Source organism: Siniperca chuatsi, linkage group LG22, assembly GCF_020085105.1.
Source record: "Siniperca chuatsi isolate FFG_IHB_CAS linkage group LG22, ASM2008510v1, whole genome shotgun sequence".
In the NCBI taxonomy this organism is placed as follows: Eukaryota; Metazoa; Chordata; class Actinopteri; order Centrarchiformes; family Sinipercidae; genus Siniperca; species Siniperca chuatsi.
This window is the reverse complement of record NC_058063.1, coordinates 7,833,787-7,854,211: the sequence shown is the minus strand read 5'-3', so window position 1 is coordinate 7,854,211 and position 20,425 is coordinate 7,833,787. Positions and strand designations below refer to the sequence as shown.

The 20,425-nt window shown below is 39.9% G+C and overlaps 1 protein-coding gene across 1 annotated transcript; it reads right to left on the bottom strand.

Annotated features, from left to right (window-relative positions):
• Positions 1 to 576: 576 nt before the first annotated feature.
• On the bottom strand, positions 577 to 18,677 carry si:dkey-183c6.8 (protein O-GlcNAcase). The gene is made up of 18 exons (XM_044184715.1): positions 18,566 to 18,677; positions 16,994 to 17,276; positions 14,196 to 14,247; positions 10,629 to 10,726; positions 10,051 to 10,181; positions 9,791 to 9,962; positions 9,567 to 9,665; positions 7,974 to 8,243; positions 6,915 to 7,001; positions 6,187 to 6,662; positions 5,927 to 6,101; positions 5,104 to 5,160; positions 4,625 to 4,710; positions 4,370 to 4,474; positions 3,736 to 3,827; positions 3,405 to 3,594; positions 2,062 to 2,221; positions 577 to 1,621 (listed from the first exon to the last, which is right to left on the bottom strand). Exons 2-18 carry the CDS (start codon positions 17,031 to 17,033, stop codon positions 1,485 to 1,487), a joined length of 2,427 nt encoding a protein of 808 aa, XP_044040650.1. The 5' UTR covers positions 17,034 to 17,276; positions 18,566 to 18,677; the 3' UTR covers positions 577 to 1,484.
• Between the last annotated feature and the right edge of the window lie 1,748 nt (positions 18,678 to 20,425).

Here is a 20,425-nt window from a genome sequence, read left to right as displayed (position 1 = left end):
TTTGTTGTTGTGTTTTCTCCTAAGACTTTCTAGCTATAATGGCTGAGAAAAGTCCAATAAAAAGATCTTCATTAATGTTGCCATGTTTGAGCATTCCATTAAAATTATAAATGTATGTTTGTGTCGATGTCAGTATACATGTAATCCTACTTTGTGAACAGCCACACAATGTTTTGTTCTTCATGCATGTAAACATTCATCTAAACTAAGCAAGTGTAAACAATGATACGTGCCTGGCTCCAGTCTGGAGTCAGCTGACTCTATTTAACCAACAGGACACAAGCTTGAAAACAACAGCCTAACTTTTAAGAAAGAAATCATCGTTTATGAACGAAGCAGATGGAGCAGAGCACAAGATCAACTGTAGCAGCTTAAACGTGGTTGTGTACAGGAGAGGATTATTTTATGTCATCTTAAAGGAATAGACATTTTGAGAAATACAATTATTCGATTTCTTGCAGAGAGTTAGATGGGAAGATCAATACCACTCTCGTGTCTGTACGGTAAATATGTAGCTGGAGGCAGCAGCTGGTTAGCTAAGTTTACCACAAAGACTGGAAATGGGGGGAAACAGCTAGCCTGGCTCTCTCCAGTGTTAACAAAATCCACCTACCAGCACCTCTTAAGCTCACTAATTAACACGTTATATCTCATTTAATCTGTACAAAAAACAAAGTGTCTCCTCTGGTTGCCTGGCAACCACACAGTAACGAAAAGACTACTGCGCCTGGCCAAGAAATAATCCAGCACATAACGCCCCCATAAAAGCACAATGGGTGGTTTTTACACTTTGGTTTTTGTAGGTTGAAGATTTGCCCCTGTGAACACATCACTAACATATTATCAACTTGTATAGATGATATGGAGTTGCCTACTTACACATCCAGCCGGTACATTGCAACATTATCATTCATTTCATTCGAGTCGTGTTTGTGGCTACCTGGCAAACGTAAGTACAATATTGACTCTCATTTTAGCTCCGTCTTTGGCAGTATATTTGGTAAAATATTGATAATAACCGCTTTAACAGAAAAGATACATATGTGTAAATGACACATGTGCCACAGAGGAGAACGCTGTAGCTGCTGTGATCTACTGCTCTGCTCACATCTCAAACTATTCTGTTGTTGACTTCCGACAAAGATTAGCATAGCTCTGCTGAAGGTTTAAACTCCAAGCTTATTTTATATTTTGTAAATCCCTCAGAAATCTCTGGGTTTATCCCCATTACTGCCACACAGTCTCAAAGGAACCCAGGATTGTCCCTTAAAAAAGGTTTTCTCTCTGAATGGAGAAAATACAGATCCTGCTTCTTTGCAAAGCTTATCCGTCTCTATGCTGTACTGTACATACTGTCTTTCTAACATCTTTCGTGTGTATCTACTATATGGGTGTGAGTGTCTTTACATGTTTCTGGTGGTGTGTATGTGTGTGACCATGTGAGTGAATGTGTGTGTGTGTGTGTGTGTGTGTGTGTTTTATGTTCAGAGCAGCCTCCCCAGCACCACTCCCTCTCTGCTCCTGGCTTCTCCTCTAAGGATCTCCAGGAAGCCCAGTTTTGTCAAGAACTCCAGCCTCTGACGGTCTGTTGGCTGCACCTCGCAGAACACACCCTGAGAACCTACACACACACGCACACACACACACACACAAAATAAAAGGTCATAAAACATATGTTTTTTCAACACAGTTAAATGAAGATCTTGTTCTCCAGCTGCAGAATTTCAACATTCAGAATTAATATCAGCTCCCCAGCAGGCAGGTAATATTATTATATACATATTTTAAAACTACTGAATTTAATGGTGTGAAAACATCTACAGGCAGCATGACCCCTGCTCGCATTAATGGAGTAGTTTCTGCTCTTCTGTTTAGCCTTGAGCCGGTGAGCACTAATGCTAATATCGACAAGATAGTCCTCCAGAAAGGGTATTCACACACTGTGCAGAGGTATGTGAATGGCAGTGGTTACTGGTGCTTTTAGTATTCCATTTCCTAAGTTTAGATCAAATAAGGCACAGACATACACACCCATACAATGACTCAACACCCTGTCCTTACCGTTGGCCTTTAGTGCAGTGAGGAGGGCGGTGAGCAGGGTGCGGCTGACGCTAATGTCTACCAGCTCAGGCAGGGCATCCAGTCGCAGCTGAGAGGGGAAGTGATAGAGGAGAGAGTCTGGGTACTCTCCCTGGTCCTCCTCCATCAGCTGGATCAAATCCTACACAGAGGAAAGCAGAGACACAAGGACATTCTCACAATGTGTTGCCGATGGTTAAGGTTCTGGAAGTGAATTTTGTCCTATTCAGCTTAAATGATTGGAGAGTGGTGATCATTTTTCTTGAGTGTGCTTGTTTGATGGAGGGTTGTAGAAAAGGGTATGCCATGCATATTCCTATGATGTTGTAGTTTCCAACAGCTGCCACTAGATGATACTAATGAGCCATATTTGACTGATTGCACCTTATAAAAACTCCAGGATACTTTCAAGTTACCCAGCAACCTAACAACAAAATTATACACAGACAGTATGAAGACTAATCATCATCATATATTCAAATTTCACCTAATTTATTATGAGTATACATTCAATGCCTTGTAACATCAACAGAGTCTCTCCTTTAACCGCAGCTTTTAATTTGAAAACATAGACCTCTGTGATTAGTCTAATGTACTTCCTGTCTGAGAAGCTGGTGAGCAGTTTTTCCTGGAATGGAACTTGCTAGCAGGGAGGTTTTCTCTACCAAGTTTTTAAGTCAGAAAAAAGATAGAATAAAGCAGAGTCAGCTATACGAGGAAGGAAAGTATAAGTAACAAAAAACGTATGGTAATAATTAATTACATAAACTACTGGCATTATGTTCTCATGTCTACTAAAGCAGGAACAGACGCCATTCAAGCACTTACCAACTCTTTGGCCAACTTTGGCCAATTCAACTTGAATAAATCCCTCAACTGGAATACTTTTTCTACCTTCATACACCTGTGGCTGCAGTGTGAATGATTAGCATCCAAAGTAGGGCTGTCAGTGTGCACCATGACGCACAGAGTGGGCAGATAAATCCTCCACAGATGTCTGGGACTGACTGTCCCTGTTGCTCACCACCGGCTCTGTTTGGCTCTTTGCCTGAGATCAGTCAACTGATGGGCAACAGCAACACTACAGCCAAGTTGTTATCTCCTCCCAATTTCAACAAAGATACTCTAACGTAAGTGCTCTGTATTCACAATTGTCTACTTCTCCAAAATCATTCAATATGTCTTATCAATCAAGAGGAATATAATTAGACTAGTCATGACTGATGCTTACTCCTACCATAATTACCATCTATTGTTGCTGTTTACAGCTACATCACTGGTTGAAAAAAGGATGTTTAATGACTTCTTCTACTCGACATATTCACCGGTGTGTTGGGGTGTGTGTTGCCCCCTTTGGGTGGGTATTTGTCCCTCATGGCAGGCAGCCAACTGGCCTGGCACCGCTTGGCAAAAAAGCGAACATCCAAGATGCCCAACACACAGCCGCACACACCCAGCTCATCCTCCAGGATGAAGCTGTACTCGGGGCACAATGCCAGGCACGGTCCGAGACATCTATGGAAATGAAAAGACATTACTATTCAAAAAATATTCCAATATAGTATTCCAATATGATAAATATCCATTGTGGAAATCTTTTGCAATGCAGAAGATTACTCTCTCTCCTCTTTCTTTCTATCTCTCTCAAACACACACCTGTCTCCTATGACATCTGGGTGAGCAGCACTGGACTCTTGGCCACCCTGAGTCCTCAGGTGGAGTTGGCGCACCATCCGATACAACTCCACCTAAACACAAACACACACATGCACACACACACACAAAATGAAAAAATAATTTATAAAATAAAATATTATCGTTTTAACAGATGGGTATGGTTTCATGCCCCAGTCTATTAGGCCATATGTTTCCCCACATCAGTGTGTAAATGTTAACTAAAAAATCTACAGGTGACTGAACAATCAGGGTCCTTTAAAAACTGTTTAATTTTGCAGGATTTCTCCATATAAGGATCCAACTGTGGCACTGACTGAAAATTCCATACATTTTCCATGACTTTCCATCACTAAGTGCCTGCATGACCTAAAAATGTTCTTCTTTCCTGGTTTGTTTCCAAGTTGAGGGAAATAGTGGGGTTTCCACAGCAGCTACGCTTATGTTTTGCAGTTGATGCAGTGATTTTGTATACTGTAACTGTAAAAAACTACACACAATATTCCCCGACTTTCCCTATCTTAAACGCACCTCTTTGACTTCCATGATATTCCATGAACTATCCCATCATTACTCTTTGTGTGAAACAATAACGTGTGGGTGTGACCTCTCCTACCTTGTCCTTGCTATGGTAGGGCCTGATGTTATAGAGACGAGAGGTAGGGAAGAGAGGAGGAGGATGAGTGAAGATTTCACTGCTGTTGCCTATTGGGAGAAGCAGCTACAAAACACACACGTTAGGCAGTTATGAAAGGATTGAACTTGAATGTCACATATTATTAAGAATTTAAGAATACAAGCATGCACACATACACAATGAAAAAACAAGAGGAGTAATTTAGAAAATCCATGGAAAATGTTATACACCTACCTGCACCTCCCCAGACACGCCCCCTTTGAATGCCCATGGCTCTGACTCCACTCCCAATAGGTCCACCCCTGTGGTCTTCCCACACCCTACCACAGGCAAGAACCAAATGTCAGTCTGGTGACATCATGTGGTTAGGGCCAATGAAATGCCATGAAAGTTATAAAAGCAGATGGAAAATGATCGCACCAGTAAATTAACTTTAAATATTCATGCCAGCATAAAAGTTCAGTGTTTTGAAGCATTACAGCTCCTTAAGAGATTTTGGTGCCATAAATATTTGAAGCATAACTGGTGGTTCAGTCCTAACTTCACCATTATCTGCTGAGCTTCACTAAGCTAGTGCTCAGAAATCCTTATTTGATGTTGCGTTAATAGTGGAAAATCTTCAGAAAAATGATTTCTGTAGCAGAGGCTCCTTGTAGTTAGTTATTGCAGGCATAGATAGGGAGACAAAGAGTTTAAAGGTCATGCCTACTCACAGTGGAAGCAGTTCCTCCATGTGCCCAGGGTGGAGCTGTCACTCAACACTCGTCCATCTGAGTGATACAAGTAAGTGGTTGGGTGAGATTATAGTATAGGTATAGTATGGTATAGTATAACAAAAACTAGAAGAGGAGAGTGTAGCATACAGTGGCATACTACTGGTATACTATATTATATTATTCTATACTGCATTATAGTATACTAAGCTATGATATGCTATACTACACTATAGGCAAAGTAATATTGAGTAGAATAGCATCACATACTATTACTATACTATACTATGCTATGCTATTCTATAATGTATTATACAATATATACTATAATGCAAAATATTATAGTTGTGTAATATTGAGTTGTGTAGTACAGCAAACTACTGCTATACTATATTATTATAGTGTATTAAAGGGTAGAATGGAATAGTATTCTACATACTGGTATACAATACTATACGCAACTATGCTATAGGCTAGTACTATACATAATATTATATATACTATACTATAGGCAAAGTACTATAGGGTATATATATATATATATATATATATATATATATACACAACTAGTATATTTTAGATTACTGTACTATGTGTGCTATGATATGCTATACTATAACATAGTATAGTACTTTAATACTATACTATACTGTAGCAGAGTATATTCTATTATAGATCAAAGCATAGCATAGTACAGTATTGTACAGCACAGAGATAGTATGACAATAGTAACAGCACAGTATACAGTAGTACAATAAAGTAAAACACATTATATTATTCTGTATTCCCATAGTTTCCTGCCTCCATCTCTCTTTGTACTCACCCAGCCAGCATATGAATGCTTTAGCCACCAGAGCTGTGTTCCTCAGGTCCCACACATAAGGGTAAAGGTCATAGAGCACAGCCCTGTTGGCCCCACCCACCACGCTGCAGTGGAGCTGTGCTATGTCTTCACACAGGGACAGGAACCCAGAGGCCCGGCCACGCCACTCATCAATCTGAGGACATACGTACAAGTACAAATGGTCATGTACTTCTTATCAATCATCTCCAACAAGAAATCTACACAAAACACACACTGACCTTCTGAGGCGGTGCCTTCTTGCTGTTAGTGCTGACCAGGTGGCAGTTTGCTTTCAGCCAGGTCAGGTCCTGCAGCAGTTTCTGGGCAGACGGCCCATGCTCGTGGGGCAGATAATGAAGACCAACCAGCAGCCGCACCTGAGACTCACTTAGTAGGCCCTTCCCACCACAGAGTGCCCGACCCTGGGCCTTCTGTCCCCTGCCTCCACCTGAAGGTGCTCCAGGCCTGGATCCTGGAGGTTGTTGATTGGGTTGACTAGGTTGGTTTGACATCTTCTTCTCCCCCTCTCGTTCCTCCCTCTCCCCCTTGATCTTAGTGGGTGACGATGGGGGTGAGCTGGAGTTCAGGGGGAAAACAGGAAGCTTGGCCACGGCAGAGGTTCCTCTGAAGGTGGAAGGGCAGTCGGATCTGTCAGGAGTTTTGGAACGAGATGGTGGAGCAGAGGAACGCTGGTCTGCTCGTGTGCTCTGCCGACCTGTAATGATAAAAAAAACAACATAGGCTATGTTTTTAAGTACAAATAACACTGTGGGCAAAATACATTTTTGTTGTGCTACCTTCAAAATTTCAGTTTGCAGTCAACAGTGCACTGAAATAATGCAGTTAAGGTATAAACTGATTTCATTGGACCACTCAATGGACATGAAAGTGACTGAGCAGGTAAAGTCTGGTTGAGTCTGGTCTAATGTCAACACACACAGCACAGCACCAAATCATAATGTTTTACCTGCTTGTAGTGGTTGGTTGAGTTCCTCCATCCAATCATGTAGTGCAGCAGACAGAGCTTTATCAGGACAGTAGTCACACTCCTCATCTAGAGCATATACAACATTGTGTTATTATATATGAGGATACTAAATTACTCATATTACAGTACACAGTGCAGAAAACGACTCTCAAATTCCTTGACATAATCAGTCTGCAAGCTTCGTCTATAAAGACTGTTTTGCAGTATTGAGTGTTAAATATGACAAACTCAAAAACGTAGACAAGGAAAATTAAAGAACTAGCGAAACGAGATCAACTTCAGCTCGATGCTTAAATGCTAAACATAAAAACTCTATTACATGTCTAATTTCAACTCTGATACTAACTCTAACCTAGAATTCTTCCAACTCCAGAAAATAGACATTGTTCCTGTTTTATATTATTTTAGTCAAATTTGGACCACACTAGAAACCATAGTTAGATCCGTCTCACACAAAAAGACTGAATCCAGTAATTACTTACACATAATACCAACACCCCATACTCCTCCCTCCCATGTAATCATTAAAATTCCTCTTCCATTTCCATCCACAGCACAACCTGGAATATATGTACTTATATATATATATGCACTTTGTGTGAAATAGTTGAACTAAATCTGAAAGTTATGATCTCCAAACAGTTTCTGTGAATAGATCCACTTTGTTGTGAGAGTAGATGAAGACTGATTTTATTCTGTGTAACTATAGCTGAAAGTCTATTGAGTAACTTTGTCCAGGACAACAGATGGAGCTTTAATTCCTACAAGTTAATTTATTTGTTAAGTAATATCACACAAAATGTCTGCCTGGTGGTTAAAATTGTATTAGTTGCCAAGCAACACTGGCTTATTAAACATTTATCCAGGAAGCAATGGGACTATGGTACATGGCTCTGGTCTGGCAGAGCCAATATTCGTTTATTAACTGGGGACATCTCCTCACTCTCCAGTCTCATCACTGCTACTTCTCCTTCCTTCCAACTGCTCATTAATCCTTCTGCCTTTCTGCGCCATCCTTCCCTCCACCGATCCTTTCACCTTTCCTCTCCTCTTTTCCAGCTCTGTACCAGCTTCCCAGCGAATGGAGAGGGATGTAGTTGGCTTCAAACTCGCAGTTGGGGTTGAGTAACAGGCCTCTCAGGTGGCTCCTCAGCTGAGGCTCTCGGCCCTTAAAAGGCCCCAAGAAGAGACGTCTGGAGTCATAGTCATTAGCGTGCAGATTGTCCCAGATGAGCGGGGGGCGCTGGAGGACAGACTCCACCTCAGCCAGGCAGTCTACAGACAGTTTCCTGGAGATGACCTTACTGCCTGTGGGACCGAGAGTGAAAAGAAAAGGTTGACAAGTGGGAGCCTAAAGGTTTGAGAAACAGGTTTGAGACAACAGGAGACTGTAATGAAGTTGCTTCCCCTTCCATTTACTAAGGCACTTTCATACCAGTCAGTGTATTTGAACTTTGGAGAGCATGCCCCTTTAATTTAGGTTCTTTTACACAAGAAAGAATAATGCCATTAAAATCTGAACATTCACCAAAGGACCTCACTAAGGCCACTTGAAAATGTATGTCTGTCTTCTTCCAGACCACTGTAGTGACTGAAAAAATCAAAACTGAAACAACCCTCAAAATGTAAAATTATGTTACTCTAAATATCAAGATGGTTGTTGATATCTGATAACCATCAGGTACTCATGCTTTGAGAGCCTACTCTAGCATAACTAAACAAAATGACTGCTGCAGGAAAAACACGTTTTCTCTGACTAGGTGGACCATCGTGTGTGACAAGATGCTTACATGCTCATGACACGGTGCATATTTTCTTGAATAGCTTTGTTCAAATACTGTAGGCTTCCTGGAAGTACTTCTATTTTCTTAGTTCAAATGAGGGCAGGTGTTGCCTATGCTCCAGCACACACGGAATAAACAAACCCCAACAACTATGTTACTGTCTCCGTGAATTTCCTAGTGAAAAGTTGGACAGCAGACCCAAGTCCATCACAAAAAGGTGGCAGATTCTAAGGAATCACATAAAAATGCACCAAGTAAAGTACACTAATGTTCAGTCCAAAGAAAACAATGCCAGAGCAGTTTAAAAGTTTGCAAGCCAGGTGACTAAATTGGCCACTAAATTTGCAACATGCAAGCTGCAATTTGCAACATGACATAATTTCCTCTCAATTTAACTTTGACACGACAGTCATTTGTGACACTGCCACCATTTTTGATCATGTAAGCAGCAAATCGCCTGCAAATCGCCTTAATGAATGGTTCCAGAGTGAGTGAGGCAAGTCAGGGTCTCCAGTATGTACAACATATGTGCTCAGAAAGGTTTGCATTTCCTAAAGTGAAAAACAAGCATAAAAGCTGTAGCTCCCAATGTAACATTACTGATGGACATTTTAACTATCATGGTACAACACTAATGTAGCTACCAAACAATAGCTTCTGAGGTAGAGAAATAAAGACAAGCAAAACATTTAAAATAAATTGAAAACAGGGTAGGCGATAATGTCTGTACATGTGTCTGTTTCTACTCTCTGGTTTATGTTAATAGAGCCATAGAGCTTATTAGTTAAATCAATTAGTTCATCAATTAAATATTTCATATTTATGCTAACTTGTGTATGTGTCTCACCTGTCCATATCACAGTTATGTTGGGCAGCAGGTCCTCTCCAACAGTCTGCAGGTAGGGAGACTTTGATATACTGGGAGAACACAGAGAACCACAGTACTCTACAGGGAGAGAGAAAGAGAGGTATATTTCATCATCAGACTTAATGTAAAAACTGCCCTTGTCAAATTTTATAAGGTTCTGTAGACCACAAATATTTCAATTCAATTCAGTTTAGCTCTCCTACCTGTAGGGCAGAATAGGAAGACAGGTGGTTCCCCCAAGAACTGATACATCTCATTGGTTACAGTGACCTGAGCATGGGCGAATGAAGAAAAGGCCTCACTATCGGCCTGACACATGGAGTGATCGATGTCATCAAACAGAATGGCGAATGCCTGGCAACCCAGGTCTGATACCTGGAGAGAGTGATGAGGTTGTATGAGAGAAAAAAGAGACAGAGGCTCAAATCCTAAAAAGTATTTATTATCTTATTGTTTTATATACCTGTCTCAGTTTGCGTTTGAGTAGTGTCAGGTCACAGGAAGAAGAGAAGACAATGTCCTGACCAGGAGAGAGGGCGTAAACGAACCTCAGGCCTCTTGACTGGGCCTCCGCTATGAGAGTACGCAACTGACCTGAGAGGAGAGGAGAGGAAATTGAATTTGAAATTTAAAATGAGACAAAATGAGACACACTGGCCAGTGTTTGCAAACATTTTTAAACTATGATTACAGATGTCTGAGGTTGATAAACCACACCAGACTCTTTAAATCAGGCTAGCCTCAAGCAGAGATGAGGAGTGGGCTACAGAGTGACATCACTTGAGGCAATTTATAAGACTTCATGCAGCTCCCTCAGCAGTCACTAAAGGCTTTATACAACTTTTTTTCCCACATATTTAGCAGTACTCTCCAACACCTGTAAATAGACTTTGATGTGTAAAATCGTTGAAGTTCCACTTGATGATTGGTGATTTAAAAATTATATTTATAGCTTAGTAGGAAAACTTGGATGCACAAATGGGTGGATGAATGGTTGAATACATAAATCGACAGATAGATGGATGTATGGGATGTTCTTACCCTCCTCTTCAGGAGAATAGACTTCTCTCCACAACAGTCTGTGTTTTAGGTCATCTTTTGGGCCGTACAGGTAGGTGTTCAACCCCCAATGCTGCATCCTAGCACAGAAAGACATGGGCGGAGGAGGCATGGGGAGGGGAAATGAAGTACAGGTTTAAGTCATTTCATTTTTAACTCTGTGAATCTGCAACAAGGGGAAAAAAGGAAAAACTTTAAGAGAAAGAAAAGACATTCACTTAAGAAATGTCTGAACCTGCACTTTCCCATCACCACTATGATTTGGTTCTGCAACCACTTTTGACAGTTTCTTTGTTAGACTATATTTAATTTTTGCTAAATATTTTAAGCATTTACCAACATTTTTTGATTCAAGCACTTTTTGAACAACTTAAAATACAAAATTCTCAAGTCCAAAGGTGCTCTGGCATTTTCTGTCCAGACTGCAAACTTGTCACTTTTGAAATGACTTCTTAAAGCAGGTTTCCTCTGTTCTTACATTGTGGCTCACATTTCGATTTGATTTGAATTTGGTGTTCATTCTTTATATTCTTGTAAAATTTATGAATTTTACCCGATGAAGGTCTGAGGACAGAAAAATCAACAGTGTGTGTGATTTTTTGTTTCTTTCACAGTCAGAGTTTACAATCCAACACACTTGTCTATAAAACTTTCTGGAGTGCACGAACTTTGAAGTAATTCTTTATATTCTGCAAATCACGTTTAAAATATAATGTATTACTTTGTAAATATCCATCTTTTCCAAAGTTTGAAGCCATCGTTTTAGCCTTGTCATGTACTGTGGGGTGAAAAAAACGAAAAACAACAAGCAGCAAGAAAATAGATTCACTGTATCGATCGTGGCCGTCTCTGTTACAGGAAATGATCTCCTGAATTATAAATAGAGCATAGTACTTGGAGTGAAACAATATCAGCATCACACACACACACACACAAACATGAATATTGCTCTCTCTCTCTCTCTCTCTCTCTCTCTCTCTGGACATGGACCAGCTCTTCCTTGTCATTTGTGGGTGGACTATGTTCTCACTCTCTCCCTGCTTCATTTCCTGGACAGATGGTGTGTAAGTCGCCTCCACAAAGCTGCAACCTACCTCCATCAAACACACAATCAGATACAGACACACACACACGCACACACACACACATACACATGCATTTACATCCACACATCCACAACCCTACTCTGACAAACTTATGCAACACTCAGTGTATGAATTTTGCCTGCACCCCACACTTCCGTCTAAAAAAAGATGATCTATAAATAAACCTGGAGCCCACACATTCAGCTGCTGCTACACTGACAAAAATTTGGAAGTCAAATTCATCCTCATAGTCTCTTTATAAAACAGCGATGGCCTGTTCAACAAAGTGTTGTTTGGTGACTGACTGTATGTTTTTATTACAAATATTATACAGTTCACCATAACATGAATAGGGGCATAAATAGTGTGCTATGATGATTTGGTCCGTATATTTAAGAGCAGTGGAAAGCAGCGAGCAGAGCAAACATCTTATCTCCGGGGATGTAGTCGGCTGTCACTATTGGCTGTTGAACTGCAAAACTGTGTCACAGTTCCCAAAAGGGATTTACGTCGCCCCACTCATTTGTAAGATCAGTGTGTCATCAAGAATTAATTAGTTCCCTACTATCTACAAGGTATACAGTGCATCAGTTCATATTTAACCCATTGTTGTCATTGTGTACATGTTTTGATTTTCATGAATGGGCTACCGATGCCTTAATTGGCACTTTGTGTATTTTTTGCACTTAGAAATAATCTTTTAGTATTCTTCTGTAGTTCACTGTCATGGAAATCACTGCGAGCTGATTCAAACTGAAAGAGCTTGTGTCTCTTTGTGAGCTGATGAAACTGTGAATGAAAACTGTCTCAATAAGGAGCTGCCTTGCTTTTGTTTAGTCAATTCAGACTTGGCAAGAGACTTGCCTCATGACCCCGCTGCCTTGATATTGGATTACTGTCTCTTGGAGAGCTCATACTGTATGGAACATTTGATTATCTTGAATGTTGATTTTATCTGGTTTGAATGGCTTTTGTCCACAATTTTTATGTTGTCACGATGCTTGCAAAAAACAGCCTATTATTGGTATCTGTTATCGGTGGTATCGCTCCACACTCTGGTGGCCACCAACTAAAGAGTGTGGTTGTGCTGAACAGCTCCCTGGTGTGAAGGTCTCTGCATGGAAAAAGATGTTGCTAAATAAAGAACCATTGGCACAGCAAAATCGTCCCTCTGTAAAGGCTAAGAGGACACATCAATTCTGTATTAGGACGACATAATTATACTGATTCTAGTTAAGAAAATGTGGTGAAAAACTATTTTTATAACTGTTATTCATTCTTCATTACAAGGCAGCCAAAAAGTCTAGACAGTGAAATTCTGTAACATCCTATTTACTGATAGTGCTGACATGCTAACACTGGCCAAGAGTCTACGGCAATGCTAGTGGCTCTGTGTGCTTTGAGCTAACTGCTAATGTCAGCATTCTAGCATGCTCACAATGATAAATACTAATATGCTGATGTTTAGCAGGTATAATGTTTACCATGTCCACCTTAGTTTAGTGTGTTAACATTTGCTAATTAGCACTAAACAAAAAGTAAAGTTAAGGCTGTACTTTATAGAGATGTTGACCTTGAAATAGAAATTATAAATACAGTAATTTAGACCTGATTTAGACCTAGATGAAAAAATAAGGGATCACCAAGTGATAACAATTCATCCTGAGGGAACCTGAGGGACCATGAATGTCTGTACCAAATTTCATGGCAATCCATCCAATAGTTGTTGAGACATGTTAGTTAAAACCACAAAAGTTAACTTCATGTTGCAGATAGAGGAAAAGTCAGGGGATGACCAAAGTCAATAGGATTCATCGTCTGGGAACCATGAATGTCTGTACAAACTTTTGTGCTAATCCATTTAGTAGTTGTTGAAATACTTTACAAAAAAACACAAAGTGAACTTTATGGTGACGCTAGAAGGAAAGTCAAGAGGATCAGGGGTCCGGGTCATTAGGATTCATCCTCTAGGCCCTACGAACGTGCTGAGATATTTCAGTCTGACTGACCGTCAGATCGACATTGCCATCCCTACAGCCACGCTGCTAGCATGGAAAACAATATCTATGGAACCAAATGATCCGCATCCCATCTTTGATCCTCTATCTCTATCCTACCACTCTCCTTCTCCCCCTCCTGTCATCCATGGCTGAGCCTCAGGACTGAGGATGAGCCTGCCCTTTGCTATGGAGTCATTCTGCGTCAGTGATTTCTCTCAGGTCTGCCTGGCACTGAAATAGAGGCATGAAACTGGATTCAGCCCACAGGCGTCGGGTCAGTAGCTCCTGAGCTCAAGCTATTCATGTGAAGAAGAACAACAACACATAAACATCCCCTCTGATCAGGTTAACAAGACATGGATGGACACCTGTGCTCACATACATACAGTACAGTACATGTAACCTTGCAGACACCAGGTTCATTGCAGTTTACAAGCTTCCTTAAAGAGTGGTGGCAGACTTACCATTGGAAGAGAACTTTCCTCTGATCCATAGACCAAGGCCTCCCATAGAAACCTGCAGAGGAAGAATAAAAATGAAAAGAGTGCATACATGTCAGTATAAATCCCCACCCTCAGATATACATCACTGACATAATGAAACATCTAGATTATCGATTAGTTCTACCAGGCCATGCAGGGGACACGTTTCTATAACTGATGTGTTTACTATTATATGCATTAATGGTTGGTGTAAATCCTTTTTGATATATTAAATAACTGTGCATAACTCATATTTAAACTGACATATGTGTGATCACTGAATATGCACCATGGCATTCCATGGCATGTGTCATATCATATGGTTCTCTGTGCTATTTTTTAGTTCCCAGCTTTGCAGCAATGAATCACAAACTGCCACTGGACACTATAAGAGGACATTACAGCTACAGTACTGCATGTATGGGCATATAAAAGGATGTGCTTACTTGGTCACATCCCCTCTGTGTTTGGCAGACACATAATTCATCTCCAGCTACACTCTCCATCACATTTTCTATTTTTAGGAATGGGAGCATGTCCAGTATCGCTCTCCCTCCTTTGTGTTTTGTGTGTGTGTGTGTATGTGTGTGTGCATGCATATGTGTGTACTGTAAATGGGTCATAGTGAGAAGTAAATCGGATCCACTAAAGATCCAGACTGCTTTCTCCTGCATGCCCATGGGGAGTGTGTATTTTGGTGTGCATGTGTATGACAAATGTACCTGTGTGCATGTGGGTGTACATGTGTGTGTCCTGCGGAGTGCTCCCCACTAAGCCAGACCCAATTACTAACTCTGTTGGATGCCACCACATGGAACTGAGAAACACAAAGGTTTGAGGGGTTTCAAGAATTTGTAATAAGGTGTGTGTGTGTGTGTGTGTGTGTGTGTGTGCGTGCGTGCGTGCGTGCGTGCGCGTGCGTGCGTGCGTGTGTGTGTTTGTGCTAGAGCTGCATGATGTGTCATACTTTTATTATTGCGATATGAATTTCCAGAATAAACACATCCCAAAGGGCTGTGAAACCGAATTAGCTGAGAATCATAGAGCTGAAAAGTTGAGACAGTGGACAGACCAGTGCTGAAACAATTAGTCAGCTGACTAATGAAAATTTTGATAATTTCATTTTCGATAATTTTGAATTTTAATAATCGTTTAAGTTACTGTCACTCTCACTTTTCTCTGTTTTTTATAGCCATGTGAATTGGATAGTTTGGGGTTTTGGACTGGTGGTCGGATAAAGCAAAACATGATGATGCATTTTTCACTACTGGATGACATTTCATGGACTTAATTAATTGATTAATCAAAAATATAATCAATGAAAGTATTTGTTAGCTGCAGCAATAAAACAGACCTTATTTACAAAGATGACAGCAGAAGCAGCATATACTGTAGATCTGTTCTCACCATTGCCAGCAGTTTTGACAAGCCACATTTCTGTCACTTTGTGATCATATAAAATCCCATAATATAGTGTGGTATCATGACTGCACAACTATAAAATAATTATTTTCATAATTGTGCAGTCTCTGATGACTCAGAGATTCGGAGGTGACAGGAAGTTGGCTTTTAAACACTGACAGAAATGATGAGATTCTGGTTTATCACCTGCTCTCACTAACAGTATGAACAAAAATGTATTAAATGCATATGGATTGTCATTATCGTTGTCTTGTGAAAAAACAATAGAAATCCTTCAGATTGTATTACACAGAAAACAATATTTTTGTTTTGTCTTTTAGGGTCTATACTTGCAGCATATAATCAGATACATATTTGCAGCATAATGTCTTCATATTGTGTGTGTGTGGTTGTGAGGTGAGAGGGTGGGTGGGTGAACAGATAGGTATGTCACAATTATCACTTTCGCCTTCTTTTGCAATCATCATCATCAATTTCTTCTTCTTTTTCACCATTTTCTGCAGTAATTAGTCTGTATCCTGCTTTGTCATTGTCATAACCTGTAGCTGTAACCTGTATTGTCACCGCTGCTAGTGTTGTGGTTATCTCCTCCTGTTCTTTATCATCATTATCCTCATCATCATCACTATCATCACCATTATCTCCATCACTTCCAACATCATCAGTCCTCTTCATTGGCATTTTTTCATTGACGCCCTCAAATTGTCCTCTTCTTCATTGTTTTCTTTCATCATTATCACCACCACTATCATCATCATTACAGTGTTCTTCCTCACATGCTCTGTCACAGCATCTCCATCATCATCACTACTGTCATGTCACCCCAACACACATCATCACAGTCTGCAGTCATCATTGCCATCATCATAATTGGCATCTTAATCATCATCGTCACCTTCACCATTATTGTCATTATCAACATCATCACATCATCTTTATTTCCACCGTTATCATTGTCATCTTGTTCATCATCATCATATTCATTACCATTAGTATCATTATCATCATCATCTCTATCATCATCTTCATTACCACCAGCCATTATCCAGAGTATTTCCTTTCCTTAGGCTGCAGCCTTTAAACCAGACATTATTAACTGCTTTTCACCGCCTGCTCTTTGATCTCCACTTCAAGCCTGGCTGATCACCACCACATCATCTCATAAAGACCTTTATATCCTACCTACGTCAGTGTTCTTACACCTATAACCACTCCCACGCCCCCCTTTACCCACAGTAAGCTACAAAACAATGCTGAAATATAGGTCAAACGGTAGTCTATTCAAAAGCATCTCCCCGAGGTAAGAAAAAAATCACATGATCTGATAGGAGGTCAGTAATGAAGTCGGCCGCTCTTACCTTCCACCACCCCACAAAGAAACTGCTTCTTCTCCTCCATCCTGTCCTCGGCCCCGCTGCCTCCCTCCGCTTCCAGTCGGCCCCTTACGAGAGAGACTTGTCAGTTTAGACACCGGGGATATTCTTCATGCTTCTCCTCGAGCTGCCTCCACCTCCTCCTCTCCCTCTCCTTCTCTTTACATCGCTGGAGCTCTCGTGCTGCGTTCAGGTGCTCAGCGGAAGCTTCTGCTTTAGAGTACTTAACGCTAATGAAAAATAAAAAAACCTAGTAACAAAAGTGACCCTGTAAAAGAGGTGGGTTTTGTTGGTTCAGTCTTTTCAGCGAAATTATCATAGAGATAAGTCTATCCTACTGTATACTGTGGTGACAGACTTTTATAATTATTGTTATGGTTTCATACAAAATGAATAAGTTTGTGAGAGAGAAACAATAAAATATACTATTAATAAGGAGACATGACCATAACATTAAAAAAGGTAGAACTCAGAATAAAACAATAAGCAGTAACAGTAAAACATTCATGGGATATTTTTTACTATTTTTAATAGGCATAAATGGTAAACACATTTTCACAATTAAAATGAGTAAGCTGTCTGACTAGAGCGGAGAGACCAAATTACTGTAATTATGATAGGCCTACTGCTTTGTCATTTGATTTGTTAAACTTTTTAAAGTTTGATTTGTTAATTTTTTTTAAATTCTCCCTTGAATTTCTTTGTGCTATGAGAATGTAAAACTTATGTAAAACGCAGGGCAATAGACGCTTTTCATGGCCAAGAGAAAGTACAGGTGTATCTAATACGGTTAATAATAACGGCTATATTTTCGGTGAGTCAAATCCACGGCCCTGGTATTGTGTCTGCTGTCCCACTGGCCTGGCTTAGTGGGACATTATAATAGACTGTATGAGTGGGACACGTAATGGAACAGAGCCACCCTTAATGTTATTAATTAAATTACACCTGTGCTTTTCCTCTCTGAGGCTTACTGGCTGCATTATCCTATTTTGGCCAGCAGGGGGCAGAAGAACTAAACAACAAGCGGACAGACAGCCCTGACATAGCTAGAAGTTTGCTAGCATTAACTACCAACTTTACATACATACAGCATACACAGAACAACATTATAATCCTGTTGAAGTTGTGTTTCTGGCTACCTGACAAATGTAAGTCCAATATTCACTGGCCTACCTCTGTTTTAGTCCTTACCAACTCCTGGGGAAAATATCTTTAGCTTTGTGTAACATTAGCAGTCGTTAGCTAGCGTTAACTGTTCCCTAGATGTTTGACTTTTCCAGCTAGCTTAACTAGTTGCTACATTTTTCTGTCAGCCGTTTAGAGCTGGGAAGGCAATGTATAGTGGGTTTAATTCTACAACTAACGTGAGGAGCCCCCTTTTACATTAACTACTAAAGTAGTAATTTCATTCAGTGTTAATATACATTTTTTAGTTGCTAAGTGAAGTGGTAACTAGGCTGCTTGTTTCTTTGTGACAGCAGTTCTATTTCTGAACCATTTTCCATCATGACGCATCCCCGTTCAGACAAAATGCCGACTTGCTCACTTACCCACCTTTTCTATTTGTGGTTTCAGTGTTTTTTGACATAATTCCGATTATACCGGTAGCCTTGAAGGCAGCAACTGCCTCCGCTTCCAGTATCCGGTCCGCACAGGCGCACTGGCCTCTTGCAAGTAAAATGAGCAAGGTGTGTGTGTGTGTGTGTGTGTGTGTGTGTGGTAGCTTGATAATCACACTCAATGGCCATTTCGTTACAGCCACATTTTGCATATTTTAATTGATTAATGTGACTAATGACCACTAATTGTGGGTAGGGTGGCTTAATTGATCTTTATCTGGATGCTTGGGGGGGGGGGAAACACTGCTGTATGCAAAATATTTTCCAGGAGACTGTTTTGAAAACTGTCAAGATTATAGGCCTAAAACTCTAAACGATTAGGGTATAATGCTGTCTTACTTTCTGCCTTTGTATTGTAATAATCTGTGAAACACACTTTTTTACACACTATTGTACACTTACAATAGTACTGAATACTGATTTGTAATATGTGTTTGTAGCCTAACAAATACATTTACCGCATTATATGTGTGTATCACCTTTGTACATTTACTATGGTATCACTGTGAATTAATCGGCTGCTGTATAAATCTGACTCTGAGCACCCCTTGCTGGAATTAAATTAAATTACACCGGTGCCACATCAGAGGGTGAACTGATAGTATAGGTCAGGTTAATTTCTCATGGTGGAAACCTGGTTAGTGTAACAGCCTAAAATAGGTTCAAGTCTTCATAAATACACAAAATTAGTTTGTTAATGTTTTACTGGCTTTGAAAGTTATGTTATGTTTTTATCAGCAGAAAAATACAGATACATGCAGTAATAAATAATAATAATAGTAATAATAATAAAACTTTATTTATAGAGCACTTATCAAAACAAAATACAAAGTGCTTCACAACAAGAGAAATAAAATACCACAGTGAATGACGAAATATAAAGAAATAAAATACACAAAAGCAATAAAATAAACAATAAAATAAATGTTGGAATAAAATGAACATAAGTTATCCCATTTATGTTTTGTTCTTAGTGACCTTTAAAGTTCACAGCAATGCTGTGTGTTGTATGTGTGTTATTAAACTTGTGTCTGTGAGAATAACAGGAATGCACCCTGCCATCCCATGACCAGCAGGGCAGGCTGACACCGTACCAGATGGTCTCGAGAGTAGTGGCTGCTCCAAGGCCGCTCTCACGAGATAGACCTGACAACACCACTTTGTTTCTTTTCTTATGTAGCAGTATACACTTCCCCCACCCCTTAGAAAACTATGTAACAGGGAATCTCCTAAACTGAATAAAAAAGAGGAGGCTGCATAGATGCACTTCAGAGTGAGTAGGAGATGTAACTGAATGCATCTATGCTTACTCTCCTCGCGAGTAAAACTTAAGTTAATGCCTTTGTCTTTCTTTCCTTGTATATGATTTAAATGTTCTAGGTGTCTTGAACCTGACACAAAATTAGTTTGAAAATTTATTTAAGTATGTGCACTAGATGACACAGATATTATATTGGACACTACCTACTGTTCCCTTCATCATAATACCCATCAGCAGACAAAAAAGACACATTAAAGATATGAAATACTGTATACACATACTACATGTACATTTTTAATATAGACTTGTTTAATAGAATTATATTTTTCTCTGTAAATCTTTCATTATTGGATATTTGGCTGATATGGGACTAGCAGGATGGAGCAGAAATGCTAACAATGAAATGCACTTAGGGCTGAGGAGAGCTAACAGTGAATTACGGTACACAGCATGGTGTAACTAGTAGTCTAGTTCACTACTTGGAAGTTTGAGAAACCTCACTATATACAGTAGATGAGTGCTCAAACCAGAGAA

What these genes read in the sequence shown, in the direction of transcription:
- si:dkey-183c6.8 (XM_044184715.1), bottom strand. Translation starts at nt 17,033, where the DNA reads ATGGAGGAGAAGAAGCAGTTTCTTTGTGGGGTGGTGGAAG. An exon ending in TCTTTGTGGGGTGGTGGAAG is followed by an intron (nt 14,248 to 16,993) that starts GTAAGAGCGGCC and finishes CTTCCTCTGCAG; the next exon opens with GTTTCTATGGGAGGCCTTGG. An exon ending in TGGAAAAGAGGAGAGGAAAG is followed by an intron (nt 7,002 to 7,973) that starts GTGAAAGGATCG and finishes TATATGCTCTAG; the next exon opens with ATGAGGAGTGTGACTACTGT.